This window comes from Rana temporaria, chromosome 4 (genome assembly GCF_905171775.1).
Source record: "Rana temporaria chromosome 4, aRanTem1.1, whole genome shotgun sequence".
Classification (NCBI taxonomy): domain Eukaryota; kingdom Metazoa; phylum Chordata; class Amphibia; order Anura; family Ranidae; genus Rana; species Rana temporaria.
Window position 1 is genome coordinate 18,986,921 of NC_053492.1, and position 21,651 is coordinate 19,008,571.

At 47.2% G+C, this 21,651-nt stretch overlaps 1 protein-coding gene across 1 annotated transcript in view; it reads left to right on the forward strand.

Annotated features, from left to right (window-relative positions):
- Positions 1 to 19,573, forward strand: part of MTMR9 (myotubularin related protein 9) — a 48,151-nt gene extending 28,578 nt beyond the window's left edge. The window contains exons 6-11 of the mRNA XM_040347617.1: positions 756 to 1,020; positions 7,448 to 7,609; positions 11,064 to 11,205; positions 14,259 to 14,479; positions 16,764 to 16,915; positions 18,907 to 19,573. Of these exons, the coding sequence (XP_040203551.1) occupies positions 756 to 1,020; positions 7,448 to 7,609; positions 11,064 to 11,205; positions 14,259 to 14,479; positions 16,764 to 16,915; positions 18,907 to 19,070 (1,106 nt within the window). The 3' untranslated portion in view covers positions 19,071 to 19,573. The remainder of the gene's footprint in view (positions 1 to 755; positions 1,021 to 7,447; positions 7,610 to 11,063; positions 11,206 to 14,258; positions 14,480 to 16,763; positions 16,916 to 18,906) is intronic.
- Positions 19,574 to 21,651: the final 2,078 nt, after the last annotated feature.

Genomic DNA, 21,651 nt, shown 5'->3' on the forward strand with positions numbered 1-21,651 from the left:
GTCCACCACCCCGCCGTGCTAGAGGACACAGAAGCCGCAGGAGTAGAGAGGAGCTGTAGGAGGGGGGAGGAGCCGCAGGAGGAGAGGGGAGACGGAGAGTATCTCCCCCTCCCCACCTAGATGGGGTAAGTGCCAGACCGGCCAGCAGACAGCGATCAGGCGATCCTATTGGGTGTCTAGGACGAGGAGAGAGGAGACGGAGAGGACACCATCTTTCTCTGTAGGAAGATGGAATTTGGAGGAGGGACTGGCCGGCCGGCTCCTATAAACATCACAGCACCCTGCCTCAAGTATTATATAAAAAAAAAAACATTTCTCAGACATCCATTTAGATGTGCATGCGCTTTCCTGCTAATCACAGAGCGCAAAAGACTTTAGCTATGCAATCTGCCGATCACTGTAATAAGCATTAAGTCTGCAGCAGTGGGCAGTAGGGAGACGAATGCCTGGGATGTGTTCTTTCATTTAAAGCTCAGGAACAGTAGTACAGCGACAGACATCAGCCTTAAAGATCGCACCCACACATGAGGAAGAGCAAAATTGATGAATGGAAGAGAAAACTTCTAGCCATGAGAGGCGGCCAGGCAACAGTACTGATCAGAAGGGGAGGGGTTTGATGATGATTGGTGTTTGGGTTAAAGGTGGTAGTTGCAGCTTTTAGGGGTTTTATTGTAGAAGTTCAAGTTTGATGAAAATGTGAATGAATTGGTTTCAGCACAGGAAATGATGTAGGGGGGGGGGGGGAGAGGGGGTAAGGCCAGAGTTCAGCTTTAACCCTTTTTGCGGACGGTTTCCTCCCCAGGTGATGATGCGCAGCAGTCAGCCTCTTACCGGAACCAACAACAGGCGCTGCAAGGAAGACGAAAAGCTTATAAACGCCACGTTACGACCAGGGAAGCGCGGCTACATCATCGACACCCGCACTCTGAATGTTGCCCAGCAAGCCAGAGCCCGGGGGGGCGGCTTCGAGCAGGAAGCCTACTACCCGCAATGGAGGAGGATCCACAAATCCATTGAAAGGTAGGTTCAGCTGAGCCCCATGACCCCTTCTCAGCCAATCTATGTCTATGGCCACCCTGATTGCAGCCGAAGAGTTTGAAGTCTGGAAGGAAGCATCTGTGGCAACCAAGAGCGTTGACACTGCTGGAGGGGATTTCTGGGCAGGTAAGTCGGCCATAGCGTGTCAACGTGCTGTACATACTATTACATTATGCCATACAGCTTTTTTTACTTTTTAGGGCTTTATTCCATTTTACGGGTAAAGTACACTTTAACCACTTTACAACCGCCGAACGTCAAATTACGTCCTTGAATTTGTGCGGTGATATCTGAATGATGGGTGCAGCTACAGGCATCATTCAGATATCACCGTCTTCAGCCAGCGATTCTGTGCGCAATAAGAATGATCAAAGTGGCAGTTCCGCCGCTTGATCGTTGTTATAGGCAGCGGGAGGGGACGTCCCCCCCCTCCCGCCGCCATCCAGTGCTTCTCCGGGCTCTCCCGTGCCATCGGGGGCCCGGAGAGCGAATCGGTTGGCGCTGGCTGGGGAAGCATAGAGATGACTGGTGACCAGATGGTCACCAGTCATCTCTCTGACCGTCGGAGTCCCGGGCGCGACGTTATGACGTCACGCCCGGTACCCGGAAGTAAACAAAGCCGCAATCGCGGCTGTCGGTGTGAGATCGGTGAATGTTTTTTCACCGATTTCATGCTTGTAAGCCTGGAGGAGAGATGTGTGGTCTTATTGACCCCACATCTCTCCATAAAGAGGACCTGTCACACGGATTCCTTTTACAAGGGATGTAAAAATAATTTTTTTTTTATTTTAAACGCCCCTATCCCCGGTAGCTTGTGCGCTGAAGCGAACACGCATGCAAGTCCCGCCCACATATGTAAACGCCGTTCAAATCCCACATGTGAGGTATCGTCGCGTGCGTTAGAGCGTGTGCAACAATTCTAGCACTAGATCTCCTCTGTAACTCAAAAATAGTAACCTGTAAAAAAAATGTAAGCGTCGCCTATGGAGATTTTTAAGTACCCTATTTTGGCGCCATTCCATGAGTGTGCGCAATTTTAAAGCGTGACATGTTAGGTATCTATTTACTCGGCGTAACATCATCTTTCACATTATACAAAAAAATTGGGCTAACTTTACTGTTTTGTTGTTTTTTTTAATTCATGAAACCGTTTTTTTTTTCCCCAAAAAAAGGTGTTTGAAAAATGATTGCGCAAATACCGTGCGAGAAAAAAAAGTTGCAATGACCGCAATTTTATTCCCTAGGGTGTCTGCTAAAAAAAAAATATATAATGTTTGGGGGTTCTGATTAATTTTCTAGCAAATAAATTGTGCCGAAATAGGCCCGGTGGTTAACATAATGTCACCCGAGGTGTCCAAACTTTCCTAGACCTGGAGATTACAGAGCGCCTTCCTTCCTGTCATTGCTCAGTCAGAGATTACATCAATGCTGCGCTTTCTTTTTTTATAAATTCGATTTTTATCTGAGTGTAAAAAATCTGAATAACATTTTTAAGAAGCATTTTTTTTCTAGGTTTAGTTTTGTGGAAAGTGGAATTTTTTTTTTTTTTTTTTTGCTGTTTTGTATAGAGTGGTGAAGATTTAAACCAGTGGTCTCTAAACTGTGGCCTGTAGGCTGGATGCCGCCCTTTACTTTACTTTTTCTGTTCCTTGGGAAACTATTCCTCCCGCTGACACCAATGATGAGGCACTATTCCTCCCGCTGACACCAATGATGGAGCACTATTCCTCCCACTGACACCAATGATGGGTCACTATTCCTCCCACTGACACCAATGATGGGTCACTATTCCTCCCACTGACACCAATGATGGGACACTATTCCTCCCACTGACACCAATGATGGGGCATTATTCCTCCCACTGACACCAATGATGAGGCACTATTCCTCCCACTGACACCAATGATGAGGCACTATTCCTCCCACTGACACCAATGATGGGGCACTATTCCTCCCACTGACACCAATGATGAGGCACTATTCCTCCCACTGACACCAATGATGAGGCACTATTCCTCCCACTGACACACCAACAATGGGGCATAACTTCTTCTGACATAAAACAATGGCACACTATTCCTCCCACTGACATCAACAAAAGATTGGATATCAGATTGATCCTGTGTTCTTCGTTTTTCCCCTTCCTTGTGAGGTCATTCTCCTCTACCAGAGACTTTCTCCATCTTGGCCTGGAACATCAGATTGATCCTGGGCCATATTCTGAGTAAAGTTACGATGGAGTATCTCAGGATACTCCATCGTATCTCTCTTTTTTGGCCCGTATATCTATGCGAGTGATTCTTAGAATCATTTTCGCATAGATACGCTGAAGATCCGACATGTGTAAGTCACTTACACTGTCGGATCTTAAATGTAATTACTCCACCGGCCGCTAGGTGGTGTTTACTTTCAGGTCTCATTTGTTTATGCAAATGAGCCTGATACGCCAATTCGCGTCGCGTAACCGTCGTTTGCGTAGGCGTAAGGTTACCCCTACTATATGAGGGGTAACCTTATGCCAGTCCCACGTAGGCCATGTTAAGTATGGCGTCGGGTCCGCGTCGTCTTTTCCCGTCGGGTACGACGTTTTACTAAGTCGTTCTTGAATACGACTTTACGTCAATGACGCACACGTCGGCGTCATTGACGTTTTACGCCGAGAACTGGAGCATGCGCACTGGGCTATTTTAAGCCCGGTGCATGCGCAGTTCGGTAGAATCGGGGGCGCGCTTAATTTAAATAGAAGCCGCCCCCTTGGATATACGCGGGGATACGCCGGGCCAATTACACTCCGCCGCCCCAAACTACGGAGCAAGTGTTTGGGGAATACAGCACTTGCTCCTGTAGGTTGGGGCGGCGGAGTGTAAATAGCTTACGCGCCGCCCGCCTACTTTATTTAAGAATATGGCCCCCTGTGTTCTTCATTTTTCCCTTCCTTGTGAGGTCATTCCCCTCTACCAGAGAGACTTTCTCTATCTTGGCCTGGAACATCAGATTGATCCTGTGTTCTTCGTTTTCTCTTCCTTGTGAGGTAATTTCCCTCTGCCAAAGACTTTCTCCACCTTGGCCTGGAACATCAGATTGATCCTGTGTTCTTCGTTTTTCCCTTCCTTGGCAATGACCTTCATCATCTTGGCCTGGAACATCAGATTGATCCTGTGTTCTTCATTTTTCCCTTCCTTGGCAGTGACCTTCATCATCTTGGTTTGGAACATCAGATTGATCCTGTGTTCTTCATTGTTCCCTTCCTTGGCAATGACCTTCATCATCTTGGCCTGGAACATCAGATTGATGATTGATCCTGTGTTCTTCATTTTTCCCTTCCTTGTGAGGTCATTCCCTCTACCAGAGAGACTTTCTCTATCTTGGCCTGGAACATCAGATTGAGCCTGTGTTCTTTCTTTTCTTCCCTTCCTTGGCAGTGATTTTCATCACCTTGGCCTGGAACATCAGATTAATCCTGTGTTCTTTGTTTTTTCCCTTCCGTGTGAGGTAATTTTACCTCTGCCAGAGCCTTTCTCCATCTTGGCCTGGAACATCAGATTGATCCTGTGTTCTTCGTTTTTCCCTTTCTACTAAGGCCAATGCCCTCTGGCAGCTACCTTCTTCATCTTGGCCTGGAACATCAGATTGATCCTGTGTTCTTCGTTTTGCCTTTCCCTGTGAGGTCATTCCCCTCTACCAGAGACCTTCTCCATCTTGGCATCAGATTGATCCTGTGTTCATCGTTTTGCCCTTCCTCGGCAGTGACCTTCATCATCTTGGCCTGGAACATCAGATTGGTCCTGTGTTCTTCGTTTTTCTTTTCCAGAGACTTTCTCCATCTTGGCCTGGAACCTCAGATTGAACCTGTGTTCTTCTATTTTGTTGTTTTTAGTAGGTTCCCCTATCTAGTAGTGAGCCTATCCTCATTCATTCCATCTTCACACTCAGGCGTTGTTCCTTTAGGCCAGGGATCGACAAATCCCGGGCGCCAGGTCGCCATGGCGACTAGAAATAGGGCGCCATGGCGACTAGAAATAGGACGACTAGAATTTTTTTTTTTTTTTTTTTGTGAGCTGGCGCCATCTGGTGGTGAGCTGTTGGTATTACAAGTTATTACCACCAGATGTGTAAGCTGGCGCCATCTGGTGGTGGCCGTTGGTATTACAAGTTAAGCATTACAAGTTAAACAGCAATTATAATGTCATTTTTCACTATTTTCACTGCCATCTTCTTCCCTCTAATTGGAACCCCCAAACATTATATATATTTTTTATCCTAACACCCTAGAGAATAAAATGGCGATCGTTGCAATACTTTCTGTCACGCCGTATTTGCGCAGCAGTCTTACAAGCGCACTTTTTTGGGAAAAAATTACACTTAAAAAAAATAAGACAACAGTAAAGTTATCCCCATTTTTTTTTTATATTATGAAAGATAATGTTACGCCGAGTAAATTGATACCCAACATGTCACGCTTCAAAATTATGTCCGCTCGTGGAATGGCGACAAACTTTTACCCTTTAAAATCTCCATAGGCGACGTTTAAAAAATTCTATAGGTTGCATGTTTTGAGTTACAGAGGAGGTCTAGAGCTAGAATTATTGCTCTCACTCTACCAATCGCGGCGATACCTCACATGTGTGGTTTGAACACCGTTTACATATGCGGGCGCTACTCACGTATGTGTTCGCTTCTGCGTGCAAGCTCGTCGGGACGGGGCGCGTTTTCTGGCTCCTAACTTTTTTAGCTGGCTCCTAGATTCCAAGCAAATTTGTCAACCCCTGCTTTAGGCATCAGCTGGGCTGCAGCCCCCCCCCCCCATGTCCTCCTAATGAGGTCTGTTTGTTTTTTGCTGTGTTGCTCACCCCTCAATTGGATTGCTTTTCAATGTCACCACTGTATCTGAACGCTGGTGTCTCCCAATGGACCGAAAACAAAATGGGAATCTTTGTACTTGCCGTAAAATCCATTTCTTAGAGTCCATTGAAAGACACAGGTCCTGCCCCTCGTGTCTTGGGTGCTGTTGATCAGTCTTATTTGGTTATCCTGGGGACCGCTTTACAATATTTCTGTTTGCCAGTGTCCAACTGTCCTGTAGTCGGCAGATTAACCTGACTGTATCTTAATTCCTGTGTCCCTCAATGGACTCCTGGAACTACTTTAACCACTTCCCGACTGCCGCATGCACATTTACGTCGGCAGAATGGCACGGACAGGCACATCAACGTACCTGTACGTGCCTGCCTGCCTAGACGTGGGTCGGGGGTCCGATCGGGACCCCCCCCCCCCGGTACTTGCGGCGGTCGGATTCCCGCGGGGAGCGATCCGGGACGACGGCGCGGCTATTCGTTTCTAGCCGCTCCGTCGCGATCGCTCCCCGGAGCTGAAGAACGGGGAGAGCCGTATGTAAACACGGCTTCCCCATGCTTCACTGTGGCGGCGTATCGATCGAGTGATCCCTTTTATAGGGAAGACTCGATCGATGACGTCAGACCTACAGCCACACCCCCCTACAGTTGTAAACGCACACTAACTAACTCCTACAGCGCCCCCTGTGGTTAACTCCCAAACTGCAACTGTCATTTTCACAATGAACAATGCAATTTAAATGCATTTTTTGCTGTGAAAACGACAATGGTCCCAAAAATGTGTCAAAATTGTCCGAAGTGTCCGCCATAATGTCGCAGTCACGAAAAAAAAACCCTGATCGCCGCCATTAGTAGTAAAAAAATAATAATTAATAAAAATGCAATAAAACTATCCCCTATTTTGTAAATGCTATAAATTTTGCGCAAACCAATCGATAAACGCTTATTGCGATTTTTTTTTTACCAAAAATAGGTAGAAGAATACGTATCGGCCTAAAAAAAAAAAATTTTTAGATATGTTTTTGGGGGATATTTATTATAGCAAAAACGAAAAAATATTGCATTTTTTTCAAAATTGTTGCTCTATTTTTGTTTATAGCGCAAAAAATAAAAACCGCAGAGGTGATCAAATATCACCAAAAGAAAGCTCTATTTGTGGGGAAAAAAGGACGCCAATTTTGTTTGGGAGCCACGTCGCACGACCGCGCAATTGTCTGTTAAAGCGACGCAGTGCCGAATTGTAAAAACCCCTTGGGTCATTTAGCAGCATATTGGTCCGGTCCTTAAGTGGTTAAGAAAAGGATTTGATGGTGAATACCAAAATTTTATATTTTTTAATGTTCCTGCTTTACTTTTTCTTTTGTTGTAACTGTTGTTCAGCAGCGATGCAAACCTAAATAGGACTTTGTATTGTTAAAGCATAGAAAGCCGTTTTTTAAAATGTGTATAAACCGTTCAGTTGGGGATGCAATGGTGATTTATTGATTGCGGGGGGATTATAATTTTTTATTTAATTTTTTTTTTTGTATCTTATATTTGTTATTTTTATGTTTCAGGTTTAACATCCTGCAGGAAAGTTTGATCAAACTGGTAGAAGCCTGCAATGACCAATCGCATAACATGGATCGCTGGCTTAGCAAGGTGGAGGCCTCTAACTGGCTGAGCCACATCAAGGAGATTTTAACCACTGCCTGCCTGGCGGCACAGTGTATCGATCGGTGAGTGGATAAGAACAGATACGATAGGAATGGGTATCTGAGAGATATTATATATATATATATATATATATAAATTTGTGAAATACTAATAAGTCGAAAAGCCAATGTACATTATATAAAGTGCAAAGATAATACGGTGGGTAGAAAATCGATCATCTGTCTTGTATCTTGGCTGGGGCTCATAGGAAATAGTTTGGCTATGGCCCAGTGTTTTATATTAAAGCGGGAGTTCACCCGAAAAAAAAATTTAACATTAGATTGATGCTCATTTTGTCTAGGGGAATCGGGTAGTTTTTTTAAAATCCGAGCAGTACTTACCGTTTTAGAGAGCGATCTTCTCCGCCGCTTCCGGGTATGGGCTGCGGGTCTGGGCGTTCCTATTTGATTGACAGGCTTCCGACGGTCGCATCCATCGCGTCACGAGTAGCCGAAAGAAGCCGAACGTCTGTGCGGCTCTATACGGCGCCTGCGCACCGACGTTCGGCTACTTTCGGAAAACCGTGACGCGATGGATGCGACCGTCGGAAGCCTGTCAATCAAATAGGAACGCCCAGTCCCACAGCCCATACCCGGAAGCGGCGGAGAAGATCGCTCTCTAAAACGGTAAGTACTGCTTCGATTAAAAAAAAAAACTACCCGATTCCCCTTGACAAAATGAGCATTAATCTAAGGTTAAAAATTAACTTTTCGGGTGAACCTCCACTTTAACCAATTAAGGACCGCCGCATGTACATTTACGTCGGCAGAATGGCACGTACAGGCACATTGGCGTACCTGTACGTCCCTGCCTAGACGTGGGTCGGGGGTCCGATCGGTACCTGCGGCGGTCCCCGTGGCTGTCCGAGCGATCCGTGATGAGGGGGCGGCTGTTTGTTTTTGTCCGCCCCCCTCCGGATCGCTCCCAGCCAATCCGCGCGCTCCCCCGTGTGTCACTTCCTCTGCCTGTGTAAACACAGGAAGAGGGAAGTGATGTGATCTCTCCTCTCGGCGGTATTTTCAACCGCCGCTGAGGAGAGAAGACATCACACAGTGAGTCTGCACAACACTACACTGACACCAGGACACACAGGCACATTAACCCCTTGCGATCCTCCCCCACCCCCCTGTCACAGTGTCACTGAATGCAGTGATCATATATGTACTGATCACTGCATTTAGTGGCAGTGTGACAGGCAGTTAGTGTTCGGTTCAGGGTAGCCCCCGTTACCCCCCCCTAATAAAGTTTTAACCCCTTGATCACCGCCCTAGTTAACCCCTTCACCCCCTATTGCCAGTGTCACTAAGCAATCATTTTTCTGATCGCTGTATTAGTGTCGCTGTTCCCGCTAGGTAGCTATTATTTTATTTATTTTTTTACTAAAGACATGTGGCTGAGTAAATTTTGGCCTAAATGTTTGACCAAAATTTCGTTTATTTGATTTTTCTTATAACAAAAAGTAAAAAATATTGATTTTTTTTTTTTTCAAAAATGTCGCTCTATTTTTGTATATAGCGCAAAAAATAAAAATTGCAGAGGCGATCATATACCACCAAAAGAAAGCTCTATTTGTGGGAAGAAAAGGACGCAAATTTTGTTTGGGAGCCACGTCGCACGACCGCGCAATTGTCTGTTAAAGCGACGCAGTGCCGAATTGTAAAAACCCCTTGGGTCATTTAGCAGCATATTGGTCCGGTCCTTAAGTGGTTAAACATGAGTCCCCGCTCAGGCTTCTATAACCACATCCGATCGATTCCGCCGGGGTTGCAGGCTTGGTAAAATGTCTGTCTTGACTTTGTGCAACCCATAAGCTAGAAAAATGTTCCATCGCCACACACCGTACAGGCCCATCTGTTACACAAAGCCCATGGGCGGGGCGAAACTTGTCGGAGGTATGGCTTAGACTGAGTCGGGCTGAGGCTGCTAGTACCTGTGTAACGGACGGGCTTGAATAATGTGCGTCGATTTGATGTTAAGGTGCATTCAGTAGTGAGATCCAGAGATGCCCCATTGATAATTGAAATGGCCTTGCTGCCATATCAGACAGCTATACAGATTTGTCAGTGAACAGTTTTTCATAATTGCCCTTAGACTCCATTCACACAGGGGCAACACGACTTCAAGCACGACTTTGGAGGGCAACTTGGACACGACTTACCGTATTTTTCGCCCTATAACGCGCACCGGCATATAGCGCGCACCCCAAACCTAGAGGAGAATCCTAGGGGAAAAAAAAGAAATACTAACAATTTACAGATACAGTTACTTGGTGGCCTTGTCCGGTCCGGCGTCCGTCTGCGGCATTCGTGTTGTCCTCCCCGCTTCTTCCCGCTTTTCCCGCGCTGTTTCTGAACGCCGCCGCCGACATATACCGAGTGCAGTACACTCGGGTACGCTGGGCTCGGCTCCTCTCACGGAGCCAATCGTGGCCCAGCCGAGTGTACTGCACTCAGTATATGTCGGCGGCGGCGCTCAGAAAGCGGGGATCGGCGTATAACGCGCACCCACGATTTTCCCCTGATTTTAAGGGGAAAAAAGTGCAAGTTATACGCCGATAAATACGGTAAGTATGACTCACAGCGCGACCTGAGGCAACTTACAAGGCAACTTCAAGTCGTCTCCAGGACAGGAGGCTTTCCAGTGGCCAATCAAACAACAATCAGCTCTGTGGGAGGGAGGGGTTTGCCTGAGAAATGTATGTTCTCTTCCTGTATTGTTGCTTCTGTTAAGACAGTGATCTGACTTCTGAGGCGACTTCAATTGAAATCAATGGGTACAAGTCGCCTAAAATTCGGATTGAAGTAGTACAGGAACCTTTTCTGAAGTCGGAGCGACTGCAGTAATGTGCATTAAAGGGGTTTTCCACCCATTTTTTACGTTTATTAAAAGTCAGCAGCTACAAAAAGTGTAGCTTCTGGCTTTTAATAAACTGACACTTACCTGCTCCAGCGTTCCAGCGACGCGCCGGCCGGGGGTCCGCTCCTCTCCCCCCCCTCCCGGTCCGGCGTCTTCATTGTCACTGTGGGCACCTGGCTGTGACAGCTTTTGGCTTCACGGCTGGGCACCCGCTGTGCATGCGCGCGCGGCCCAGCGCTGCGCCGTTTGATTGGACAGGCGATCGCCTGGGACCTGTCACGTGTCCCAGGCGATCGCCTACAGGGAGGGGCTGCCAAAAGGCGATATGACGTATCGCCTTTGCAGCCCCTCGGCGGAAGGAGGAAGTGAGACAGGAAGTCCCCTTCTCCTGAAGCCCCCACTCCCCCCCAAAAATGGCATGTAAGGGGGAGAGGAGTGGGTTAAAAGGAAGTTCCATTTTTGGGTGGAACTCCTCTTTTTAAGATGGCTCCATTCACTTCAATTGCTTTTCTCCACAGTGCGACTTGGGGCGACTTGAAGTCGGATCCAAAGTCGTCCCTGTGTGAATGGGCTCTGATTGTTAAAAAAAAGTAATCGTGTATTTGTATGTTTTTTTGTCAGGGAGGGGGCGTCGGTGTTGGTCCATGGGTCAGAAGGCATGGATTCCACATTACAGGTGACGTCTTTAGCCCAGATCATCCTGGACCCCAAATGCAGAACCATCCGTGGCTTTGAGGCCCTGATTGAGAAGGAATGGTTACAGGTGAGTGGGGTAGTATATAGATGGGGAGGTATTTGGGGAGAGGGAACATGCGGAGTATGTCTGTCTATTTTTATACATATTACTCCATTTCAATTTGGGATGGGTGGTATTTATGGGAGATGGGCCTCCTTCATTTCTTCATTTGGGTGGGGTGGGCATTTATAGGAAAAGGTGAACCTCCTTGATTTGAAGGTGGGGGGGGGGGGGGTTTATGGGAAGAACTGTACATCAATGAGATCTACCTCCTTGGGTTGAAAGGGTGGAGGAGGGATTATTGGAGAAGGTGGACCTCCTTTATTTGAAGGGGTTTATAAGAGGAGATGCACCTCCCTGACTTGGGGAGGATTGTAGGAGAAGGTGGACTTTGGTTTTTGGGGGGATCGTTTTAGAAGGGGATGGGCCTACTTGATTTGGAGTAAGCATTTATGGCAAGAGATGGCCCTCTTTAAACTGGGAGATGGGTATTTATGGAGTGAGGGAGTATTTATGGGAGGAGATGGACCTTCTTGGTTTGTGTATGTGGGGATTGCAGGGGGGTTTACGGGAGGAGGCAGACTTCATTTATTTGGAGGGGGTATTTATGGGAGGGGATGGACCTTCTTGGTTTGTGTATGTGGGGATTGCAGGGGGATTTACGGGAGGAGGCAGACTTCATTAATTTGGAGGGGGTATTTATGGGAGGGGATGGAGATCCTTGATTCAAAGGGCTATGCATGAGAAGAGATTGACCTTCCTGATTGGGAGGAGGGGTATTTGTAGTAGGAGCTGTTTTAGGTGTTGTTTATGCGAGGAAATGAACCTCCTTGATTTTTGGAGGTTATTTATGGGGGGAGATGGACCTCCTTTCATTTGGAGTTTTTTTTGCGGGGGGGAGGTGATGGATCTCTTCTATTTGGAGGAGGGTATTTATTGGGTGAAGATGGACCTTCTTGGATTGCAGGGGGATTTACGGGAGGAGATGGACCTCATTGAATTTAAAGGAAGAGATGGACCTTCTTGATTGGGAGGGGGTATTTATGGGAGGAGGTGGATCTCTATTTGAAGAGGGTATTTATGGGAGGAGATAGACCTCCTAGATTTGAAGGGGTATTTATGGGGGAGATGGACCTTCTGGATTTGGAGGGGGTATTTATGGGAGGAGGTGGATCTCTATTTGAAGAGGGTATTTATGGGAGGAGATAGACCTCCTAGATTTGAAGGGGTATTTATGGGAGGAGATGGACCTTCTTGATTTGGAGGGGGTATTCATGGGAGGAGGTGGATCTCCTCTATTTGAAGAGGGTATTTAAGGGAGGAGATGGACCTCCTTGATTGGGAGGAGATGGACCTTCTTGATTTGGAGGGTGTATTTATGAGAGGAGATGAACTTCCTTGTTTCGGGTGTTATTTATGTGAGTAGCTGAACCACCTTGATTTTTGGGGTTATTTATGGGAAGACCTCTTTGATTTCATTGGGGGAGATGGACCTCCTTCATTTGGAGGTTTTTTTTTTTTTGGGAGGAGATGGACCTCCTCAATTTGGAGAAGGGTGTTTATGGGAGGGGATTGACCACCTCGATTTTGGAGGAGTATTTATGGGAGGAGATTGCCCTCATCGATTTGGAGGAGTATTTATGGGAGGAGATTGACCTCCTCGATTTGGAGGAGTATTTATGGGAGGAGATTGACCTCCTCGATTTGGAAGAGTATTTATGGGAGGAGATTGACCTCCTCGATTTGGAGGGGGTATTTATGGGAGGAGATTGACCTCCTCGATTTGAAGGAGTATTTATGGGAGGAGATGGACCTTCTTGATTTGGAGGGGGTATTTATGGGAGGAGGTGGATCTCCTCTATTTGAAGAGGGTATTTAAGGGAGAAGATGGACCTCCTCGATTGGGAGGAGATAGACCTTCTTGATTTGGAGGGGGTATTTATGGGAGGAGATGGATCTCCTCTATTTTAAGAGGGTATTTATGGGAGGAGATGGTCTTTTTGATTTTTGGGGTTATTTATGGGAAGACCTCTTTGATTTCATAGGTGGAGATAGACCTTAATTTGGAGGGTTTTTTGGGGGGAGGAGATGGACCTCCTCAATTTGGAGAAGGGTATTTATGGGAGGAGATGGACCTCCTCAATTTGGAGGAGGGTATTTATGGGAGGAGATGGACCTCCTCGATTTGAAGAGGGTATTTACAGCAGGAGATGGACCTTCTTGATTTGGAGGGGGTATTTTTGGGAGAAGATGGACCTTCTTGATTTGGAGGGGGTATTTATGGGGGGAGATGAACCTTCTTGATTTGGAAGGGCTATTAATGGAAAGTGATGAACCTTGATTTGAAGGGGTTTTCGTGGGATTTGATGAACCTTCTTGGTTTGGAAGGGGTATTTATAGAAGGAGATTGACCTTCTTGATTTCAGGGGGTATTTTTAGAAGGAGCTGGACCTTCTTGATTTGAGGGGGTATTTATGGGAGGAGATAAACCTTCTTGGTTTGGAGGGGGGGGTATTTATAGAAGGAGATGGACCTCCTCGATTTGGAAGGGCTATTAATGGAAAGTGATGGACCTTGATTTGAGGGAGTATTTATGGTAGGAGATGAACCTTCTTAGTTTTAGATGAACCTTCTTCGTTTGGAAGGGGTATTTATAGAAGGAGAGTGGCTTTCTACAGTCCATTGGTTTCTGGCAGAAAATAATTGAGAACCTGAGAAACGACCCAGAATCCTTGTTTGTGGAGGACATCTGTGGAAACCATTTTTAAAGGGGCTTGCTCATCCATGCTGTATCTTGGACAATGGGAATATGCACTGTACTTGAATTCCAAGAAGGCGTTCTTTGACATCATAATTTATTTGTTTGGAAACCTCTGTAGATGCCAATACCAGCTATAAGGAAGGAACACTAAGCTTCTAAGGCTATTGAGGTTTTAGTAAAGTTCTTAGAGAACACCTGGAGAAGGGTCAAGGTTACATTTGCAAAGTTGCTTGCACTGCAGGATTGTATTAAAGAAACTTTTAAGAGTATCTAAACCCAAAATACAACCCTTCCAATAATATCGTCTTTCTTCCTTCAGGCGGGTCATCCATTCCGGCATCGCTGCGCACAGTCGGCTTACTCCAACAGCAAGCAGAAGTGGGAGGCCCCGACGTTCCTGCTGTTCCTGGACTGCGTGTGGCAGATCCTCCGTCAGTTCCCCTGCTCCTTCCAGTTTAACGAACGCTTTCTCATTACGCTCTTCGAGCACGCCTACGCCTCTCAGTTTGGGTCCTTCCTCTGCAACGACGAGTATGAGAGGTCAGTGCCCAGGCCCAGTCCACCAGGGAAATAGACGCCAATCCATCTGTCCCCGTTGTATTTGTTTTAAACAGAATTAAACTCCAGGTAGACCAGTTAGTACAGGCAAGTGTTCATTAACCTCTTCCTGCCCCAGCGTCCCCCTCTGAATGCTGTGTGCGGGAAGGATCGGCGATAACAGTGGTCACATGATCAGAAGTCGGTTTTGCTGACTACTAATCCTTTGTCAGGACCAAGCGCTGTCTTAGTGTGGTCTTTGTGCTAGGAGGGCACACGTTGCCGCCCAGTGACTCGTATGTGCTACATGCGGGCGTCAAAGACCACCCTTGTGTTAAGCAATCAAAAAGGGGTTTATAATTTATTCAGGACTTGTTTACACTTCCACAGAGGATTGCTTTGCAGAAGGCAGTTGACCAGCGGCTGGGGGCAGGGCTGTCTTAATGAGAGGGCACTGCCCAGGGGCTCCAGCTGCATGGGGGGCCCCTTCACTTTCCCCAAAGCAGCTGGTCATTGAGCCCACTCTGCCCCAAAATTGGGGGCCCCATGATGGCACTGAGAGTGGTAGATACACAAGGGAAGGCTGTCTGCCTCCTACCTACTTGATGTTTGTTTACCTTCCCTGTCATCATTGTAGGGCCCCCAGAGCATTACTTTGCTCAGGGGCCCATGATGCTATTAAGACGGCCCTGGCTGGGGGGGGTGATATGTCGCCTTCCTGGACGTCTGTTTTAAGCATTGAAAGCCAGCGGTTTTACCAACCCTCATACATGCTGGCTGGGGATGGTACACAAGCCTTGGCAGCGATGCTTTGCTTCACGGCCGTGTGCATACATTTTACCCCATGTCAGGTTTGGCAGGCAGTACTGCTGCCAAACGGAACCCGTTCAAGTGAATAGGGCCACGCCGTACTGCCTGCAAAACCTGACCGGGGGGGTAAAGTTTTTCATGACTAAGCTTTGAGGGGCAGAGCGAAACGCATCGGGGCGTGGCACTATGGATGTGCGGTCACAGGGACATCTCCATACTGCCGCGGCTGCAATGCGCCAAAGTTGCAGCATGTGTTCCATCCCAGCCGGCCAGCCTGAAAGGTTAAATTTGGGAGTCAGGGGTTGGGAAACCCGCAGCACAACCACCTATTTTTTTCAACCCACTCAGCCACAGGTATAAACAAGGGCCCAGATTCAAGAAGCACTTGCGCCGCGCGGCGCAAGTGCTTACTTGCTCCGGTGTAACGAGTGCTCCTGATTCAGGAACCTCGTTACACCGACTGCAGCCTAAGATATGACAGGCATAAGCCTCCTTATGCCTTCATATCTTTGGCTGCATTCTTGCGTTGGCCGCTAGGGGGCGCGGCCATTGTGATCTGTGTATAGTATGCAAATTGCATACTACCACCGATTCACAAAAGTTGCGCGGGCCCTGCGCACGCAAGGTACGGAGTTTCCGTACGGCGACTTTAGCATAAGGCTGCTCCTACTCATAGTAGGCGCAGCCAATGCTAAAGTATAGCCACCCTTCCCGCTCGTGAAATTAGAATTTCACGTCGTTTACGTAAGTGATTCGTGAATGGCGCTGGACGCCATTCACGTTCACTTAGAAGCAAATGACGTCCTTGCGACGTCATTTGCCGCAATGCACGTCGGGAAAGTTTCCCGACGGAGCATGCGCTGTTCGCTCGGTGCGGGAGCGCGCCTAATTTAAATGATTCCCGCCCCCGGCGGGATCATTTACATTAGGCGCCCTCACGCAGGGCAAATTAGCATAGCGCCCGCGCAATTTACGGAGCTACTGCTCCGTGAATCGCGGGCAAATCGAAATATTTGCGTGGGCGCAGAGCAAAATCTTTGCCATTTGCCCACGCAAATTTTGCGCGGATCTACCTGAATCTGAGCCAAGGGCTTTTTTTATTTATTTATTTATTTTAATAAAAGCAGCGCAAGTACTTGAATGTGATTTTGTTATAAGCTTTTTGGCAGTCCCTGTACAGCAGAGCTGAGTGGGAGGGAGAAGCAGCACAAGGAGCCAATCGGGCATGCTACAGTGCACATGTGTGAACAAGGACCATGGTAGTAGGGGGAGAGAGCAGAATGGGACAGAGATGAGTTCATCAGTCTGGAGAAACATGCAACTCACTCGCCTCCCCCCCCCACTTGACAGCCTTGGTGATTGGCCACTCAGGAAAGCGGTCAGGTGACACTGCCTAGCATGGGGATGATCCGGTAATAAGTCCAAAAATTTTGTATTTTCACGAAACTGAATTCTCTTGCTTTTTTTTGTGTTCTAGGAGTAAACTGAAGCTCCAGCAGAAGACTTTGTCCCTCTGGTCCTGGATGAACCAGCCGACGGAGCTCCACAAATTCACCAATCCCTTATTCGAAGCCAATGGGCTGGTGATCTGGCCATCAGTGGCCCCCCAGAGCCTTCTGTTATGGGAAGGTATGGATACTGCAGATCTCATTGATGATGATCAGTTTTCCAAGTCTAGGAGGGATCTTTGTAGTCGGGAGTCCGCTCTTATTGCACACACATAAGAGAGCTCCAGACTCAGAGAGATGTATTTGCTATAGTCAGCTTAGCTGCTCAGCCCTGCTGTGCTGATTGTACGGCGTACAGGGTTCCTATGTGCTCTAGTAGGCAGCCATGCCTCCTGCTCTGCCCCTAGCTATTCAGAACATGGAAAGCAGGGGGTGTCTACAGTTTCAGCCATTCCTATAGTGCCACCTACAGAACTTGTACGCTTCCAGGTTTTCGAGAAGTGAAGGAGCTCCTGGCATATGTGAAGTCAGTGGAAGCTGTCCAGCATAATCTTGAGTCCTTCTATTCCATGGAACCCATGTGAAACAGGGGGACCCAACTCTCAAGTGACTGCTAGGAGGATTAGTCTGCATTGTATTTGGTTGTACACCCCTTCCAATAATGACATTCAGGGGTCATTCCATGTGATGGCTGCTTGCAGCATTCCAATTTTTGTCTATAGGGACTGTCAGGGGTCATTCCATGTGATGGCTGCTTGCAGCATTCCAATTTTTGTCTATAGGGACTGTCAGGGGTCATTCCATGTGATGGCTGCTTGCAGCATTCCAATTTTTGTCTATAGGGACTGTCAGGGGTCATTCCAGGTGGAGGCTGCTAACAGCAGTCCAATTTCTGCCTAAAGGGACTGACAGGGACCATTCCATGTGATGGCTGCTCACAGCAGTCCAATTTTTGCCTAAAGGGACTGGTAGGGGTCATTACAGATGAAAGCTGCACACAGCAGTCCAATTCCTGCCTATAGGGACTGGTAGGGGTCATTCCAGGTGGAGGCTGCTCACGGAAGTCCAATTCCTGCCTATAGGGACTGGCAAGGGTCACTCCAGGTGAAGGATGCTCACAGCAGGCCAATCCCTGCCTACAGGGACTGATGGGGGTCATTCCAGGTGAAGTATGCTCACAGCAGGCCAATCATTGTCTATAGGGACTGGCAGGGGTCATTCTAGGTGAGGCATACTCATAGCAGTCCAGTCCCTGTCTATAGGGACTGGCAGGGGCCATTCTAGGTGAAGGATGCTCACAGCAGTCCAATTTCTGCCTATAGGGACTGGCAGGGGTTATTATAGGTGAGGGATACTCGCAGCAGTCCTATCCCTGTCTATAGGGACTGACGGATCATTCCAGGTGATGGCTGCACTTAGAAGTCCAGTTACTGTCTATAATGACATTCAGGGGTCATTCCATGTGATGGCTGCTCACAGCATTCCAATTCCTGCCTATAGGGACTGACGGGGGTCATTTCAGATGAAGGATGCTCACAGCAGGTCAATCCCTGTCTATAGGGACTGACAAATCATTCCAGGTGATGGATGCTCACAGCAGTCCAATTCCTACCTATAGAGACTAGTAGAGGTCATTCCAGGTGAAGGATACTCACAGCAGTCTATCATCTGACTTGTGGCATGGGACTTGTGCTCTGAGGATCTTGGAGGTGAACCCCAAGCCAAAATAAAAATATAAAAACAGCATGGTGTCCCCCTTCCCAAGGCCATACCAGACCCTTTGAGTCTGGTAAGGATCTTGAAAGGGATCCCAATGCCAAAATGGGGAAAAAAAGGAGCATGGGGACCATACCAGACCTCTGGTATGGATTTTGAGGTCAAGCCCCACACAAAACAACAGTATGGGATCCCCTTCAAAATCCATACCAGACCCTTATCCAAGCATGCAGGTCAGGAAAGGGGAAGAGGGGGACGAGCGAGCTGCCCCTCCCTCCCCCCGTCGGTCCGTCCACCTGGACCATACCAGGCCACATGCCCCCACCGCAAATCAATCAATGCCTCTTCCCGACAACCCTGGGCAGTGGTTTTGGGGGGCCTGTGGGCAGGGGACTTATTGGAATCCGGAAGCCCCCTTTTAAGAAGTAACACTTTTTTTTTTCTTGGCCCCTCTAGGTGTGTTCCTGCGCTGGAATCGGCCCTCGAAGTACCTGGAGGACGCCTACCAAGAGATGATCCACATCATAGAGTATAACAAGGAGCTTCAAGTCAAAGTCAACGCACTGAGAAGGCAGCTGGCCGAGCTGGAGACTGAGGACGGGATGCTGGAGACCCCATAGAGCGGGCACTCTTTCTGCCAATCACCTTGCCTCCCCTCCATTGTGCCCTCGTGTACGTGACCCGAGGCGGGGGAGGGCTCCATGTTTACAATGCCTGTCATGCATGCACTACACGTTTCCTCTCGTGCATTTGGTATATTAATCTGGGGGACAGCGGCCGCTCTGATTGTAAGACCAATTCTACCCAACGCCGGTAATCTCTTTCTAGCTGGGGCACTGGTTTGGTGATTGAGTCCCATTATTGATTTTAAAGACTTTTAATGGGATTTATCTGTAGTCTGCCCCACCCCATAATGAAGACGTCCTCCTCTCACCCCAATTATTTATAATCTAGAGAAAGTGTCGCCATCTGACTACCTTATAGTTTCTGCTGCCGTAAGGTAGACCCGTGGATGCCAATGGGGAGATCTCATCATCCAAATCATCCATCATCCAAATCCTCATCATCCAAAATACTTAAGTTTGGGAATTAAATTTTTAAGAATAAATAAGATAAAGATTAACATTATTATTATTATACAGGATTTATATCGCGCCAACAGTTTGCACAGCACTTTAACCACTTAAGGACCGCCTCCTGCACATATACGTCAGCAGAATGGCACGGCTGGGCACAAGCACGTACAGGTACGTCCTCTTTAAGTGCCCAGCCGTGGGTCGCGGGCGCACGTCCGCGACTCGGTCCGAAGCTCCGTGACCGCGGGACCCGATCGCCGCTGGAGTCCCGCGATCAGTCCCCGGAGCTGAAGAACGGGGAGAGCTGTGTGTAAACACGGCTTCCCCGTTCTTCACTGTGGCTCCGTCATAGATCGTGTGTTCCCTTTTATAGGGAAACACGATCGATGACGTCAGACCTACAGCCACACCCCCCTACAGTTAGAAACACAAATGAGGTCACACTTAACCCCTTCAGCGCCCCCTTGTGGTTAACTCCCAAACTGCAACTGTCATTTTCACAATAAACAATGCCTTTTTAATGCATTTTTTTGCTGTGAAAATGCCAATGGTCCCAAAAATGTGTCAAAATTGTCCAAAGTGTCCGCCATAATGTCGCAGTCACGAAAAAAATCGTTGATCGCCGCCATTAGTAGTAGAATTTTTTTTTTTTATAAAAATGCAATAAAACTATCCCCTATTTTGTAAACGCTATAAATTTTGCGCAAACCAATCGATAAACGCTTATTGCGATTTTTTTTTTACCAAAATTAGATAGAAGAATACGTATCGGCCTAAACTGAGGGAAAACATTTTTTTTTATATATTTTTGGGGAATATTTATTATAGCAAAAAGTAAAAAATATTGCATACAAAATTGTCGCTCTCTTTTTGTTTATAGCGCAAAAAATAAAAACTGCAGAGGTGATCAAATACCACCAAAAGAAAGCTCTATTTGTGGGGAAAAAAGGACGCCAATTTTGTTTGGGAGCCACGTCGCACGACCGCGCAATTGTCAGTTAAAGCGACGCAGTGCCGAATCGCAAAAACTGGCCAGGTCCTTTAGCTGCCTAAAGGTCCCGGGTCTTAAGTGGTTAAAATATAAAGGGAGAAAACCGCAAGAATGTGATTCAATACAAAAGAGGGTTAGGAGGGTTCCTGGGAGCTTACAATCTAATAGGGAGGGGCTGGTGGGACCAAAAATAACACGATATCTTTTTATTAGTATTCATAGACTCTGGGTTAAAATCCTGTACCTTCAAGTGATTGGATACTGGCAACAATTTGAGGACACGCCGTGAGTTCTCAGTGATTTTTAATATTTTTTTTTTTTTTTTTTATACAATCAATAAAAAAATACTTTTTTCTTCTTTTTTTTACTTTGATAGTCAAGTTACAAAAAAGTTAAATTTTATTCCATAACTGTTTTAAATGACACTAAAATAACATTGCAACATTTTGGGCTAGATTCAGGTAGGGGGACGTAATTTTGTGCGGGCGTAGCGTGTCCTATTTACGCTACGCCTCCGCAACTTAGACGGGCAAGTGCAGTATTCACAAAGCACTTGCTCCGTAAGTTGCGGCGGCGTAGCGTAAATCAGCCGGCGTAAGCGCGCCAAATTCAAATTGAGAAGAGGCGTGCGTGTTTTATGTACATAAAACATGACCCCACGTAAATGACGTCTTTAACGAACGGCGCATGCTCGAAATTCCGCCGCAAATCGTCAATGCTTTTGACGTGGACGTAATTTACGCAAAGCAAACGACGTAAAATTTTCAAAATTTGACGCGGGAGCGACGTCCATACTTAACATTGCGTACGCCTCATAATAGCAGGAGCAACGCCGAAAAAGCCTAACGTAAACGACGTAAAAAAATTGCGCCGGGCGTACGTACATTTGTGAATCGGCATATCTACCTAATTAGCATATTCCTCGCGTAAATCGACGGAAGCGCCACCTAGCGGCCAGCGTAAATATGCACCCTAAGATACGACGGCGTAGGAGACTACGTATCTTGGCCTAATTTAAGCGTATCTGGTTTCCAGAATACGCTTAAATTTACGATGGCGTAGATTCAGAGTTACGACGGCGTATCTACTGATACGCCGGCGTAACTCTACGTGAATCTAGCCCTTTGTACGCAA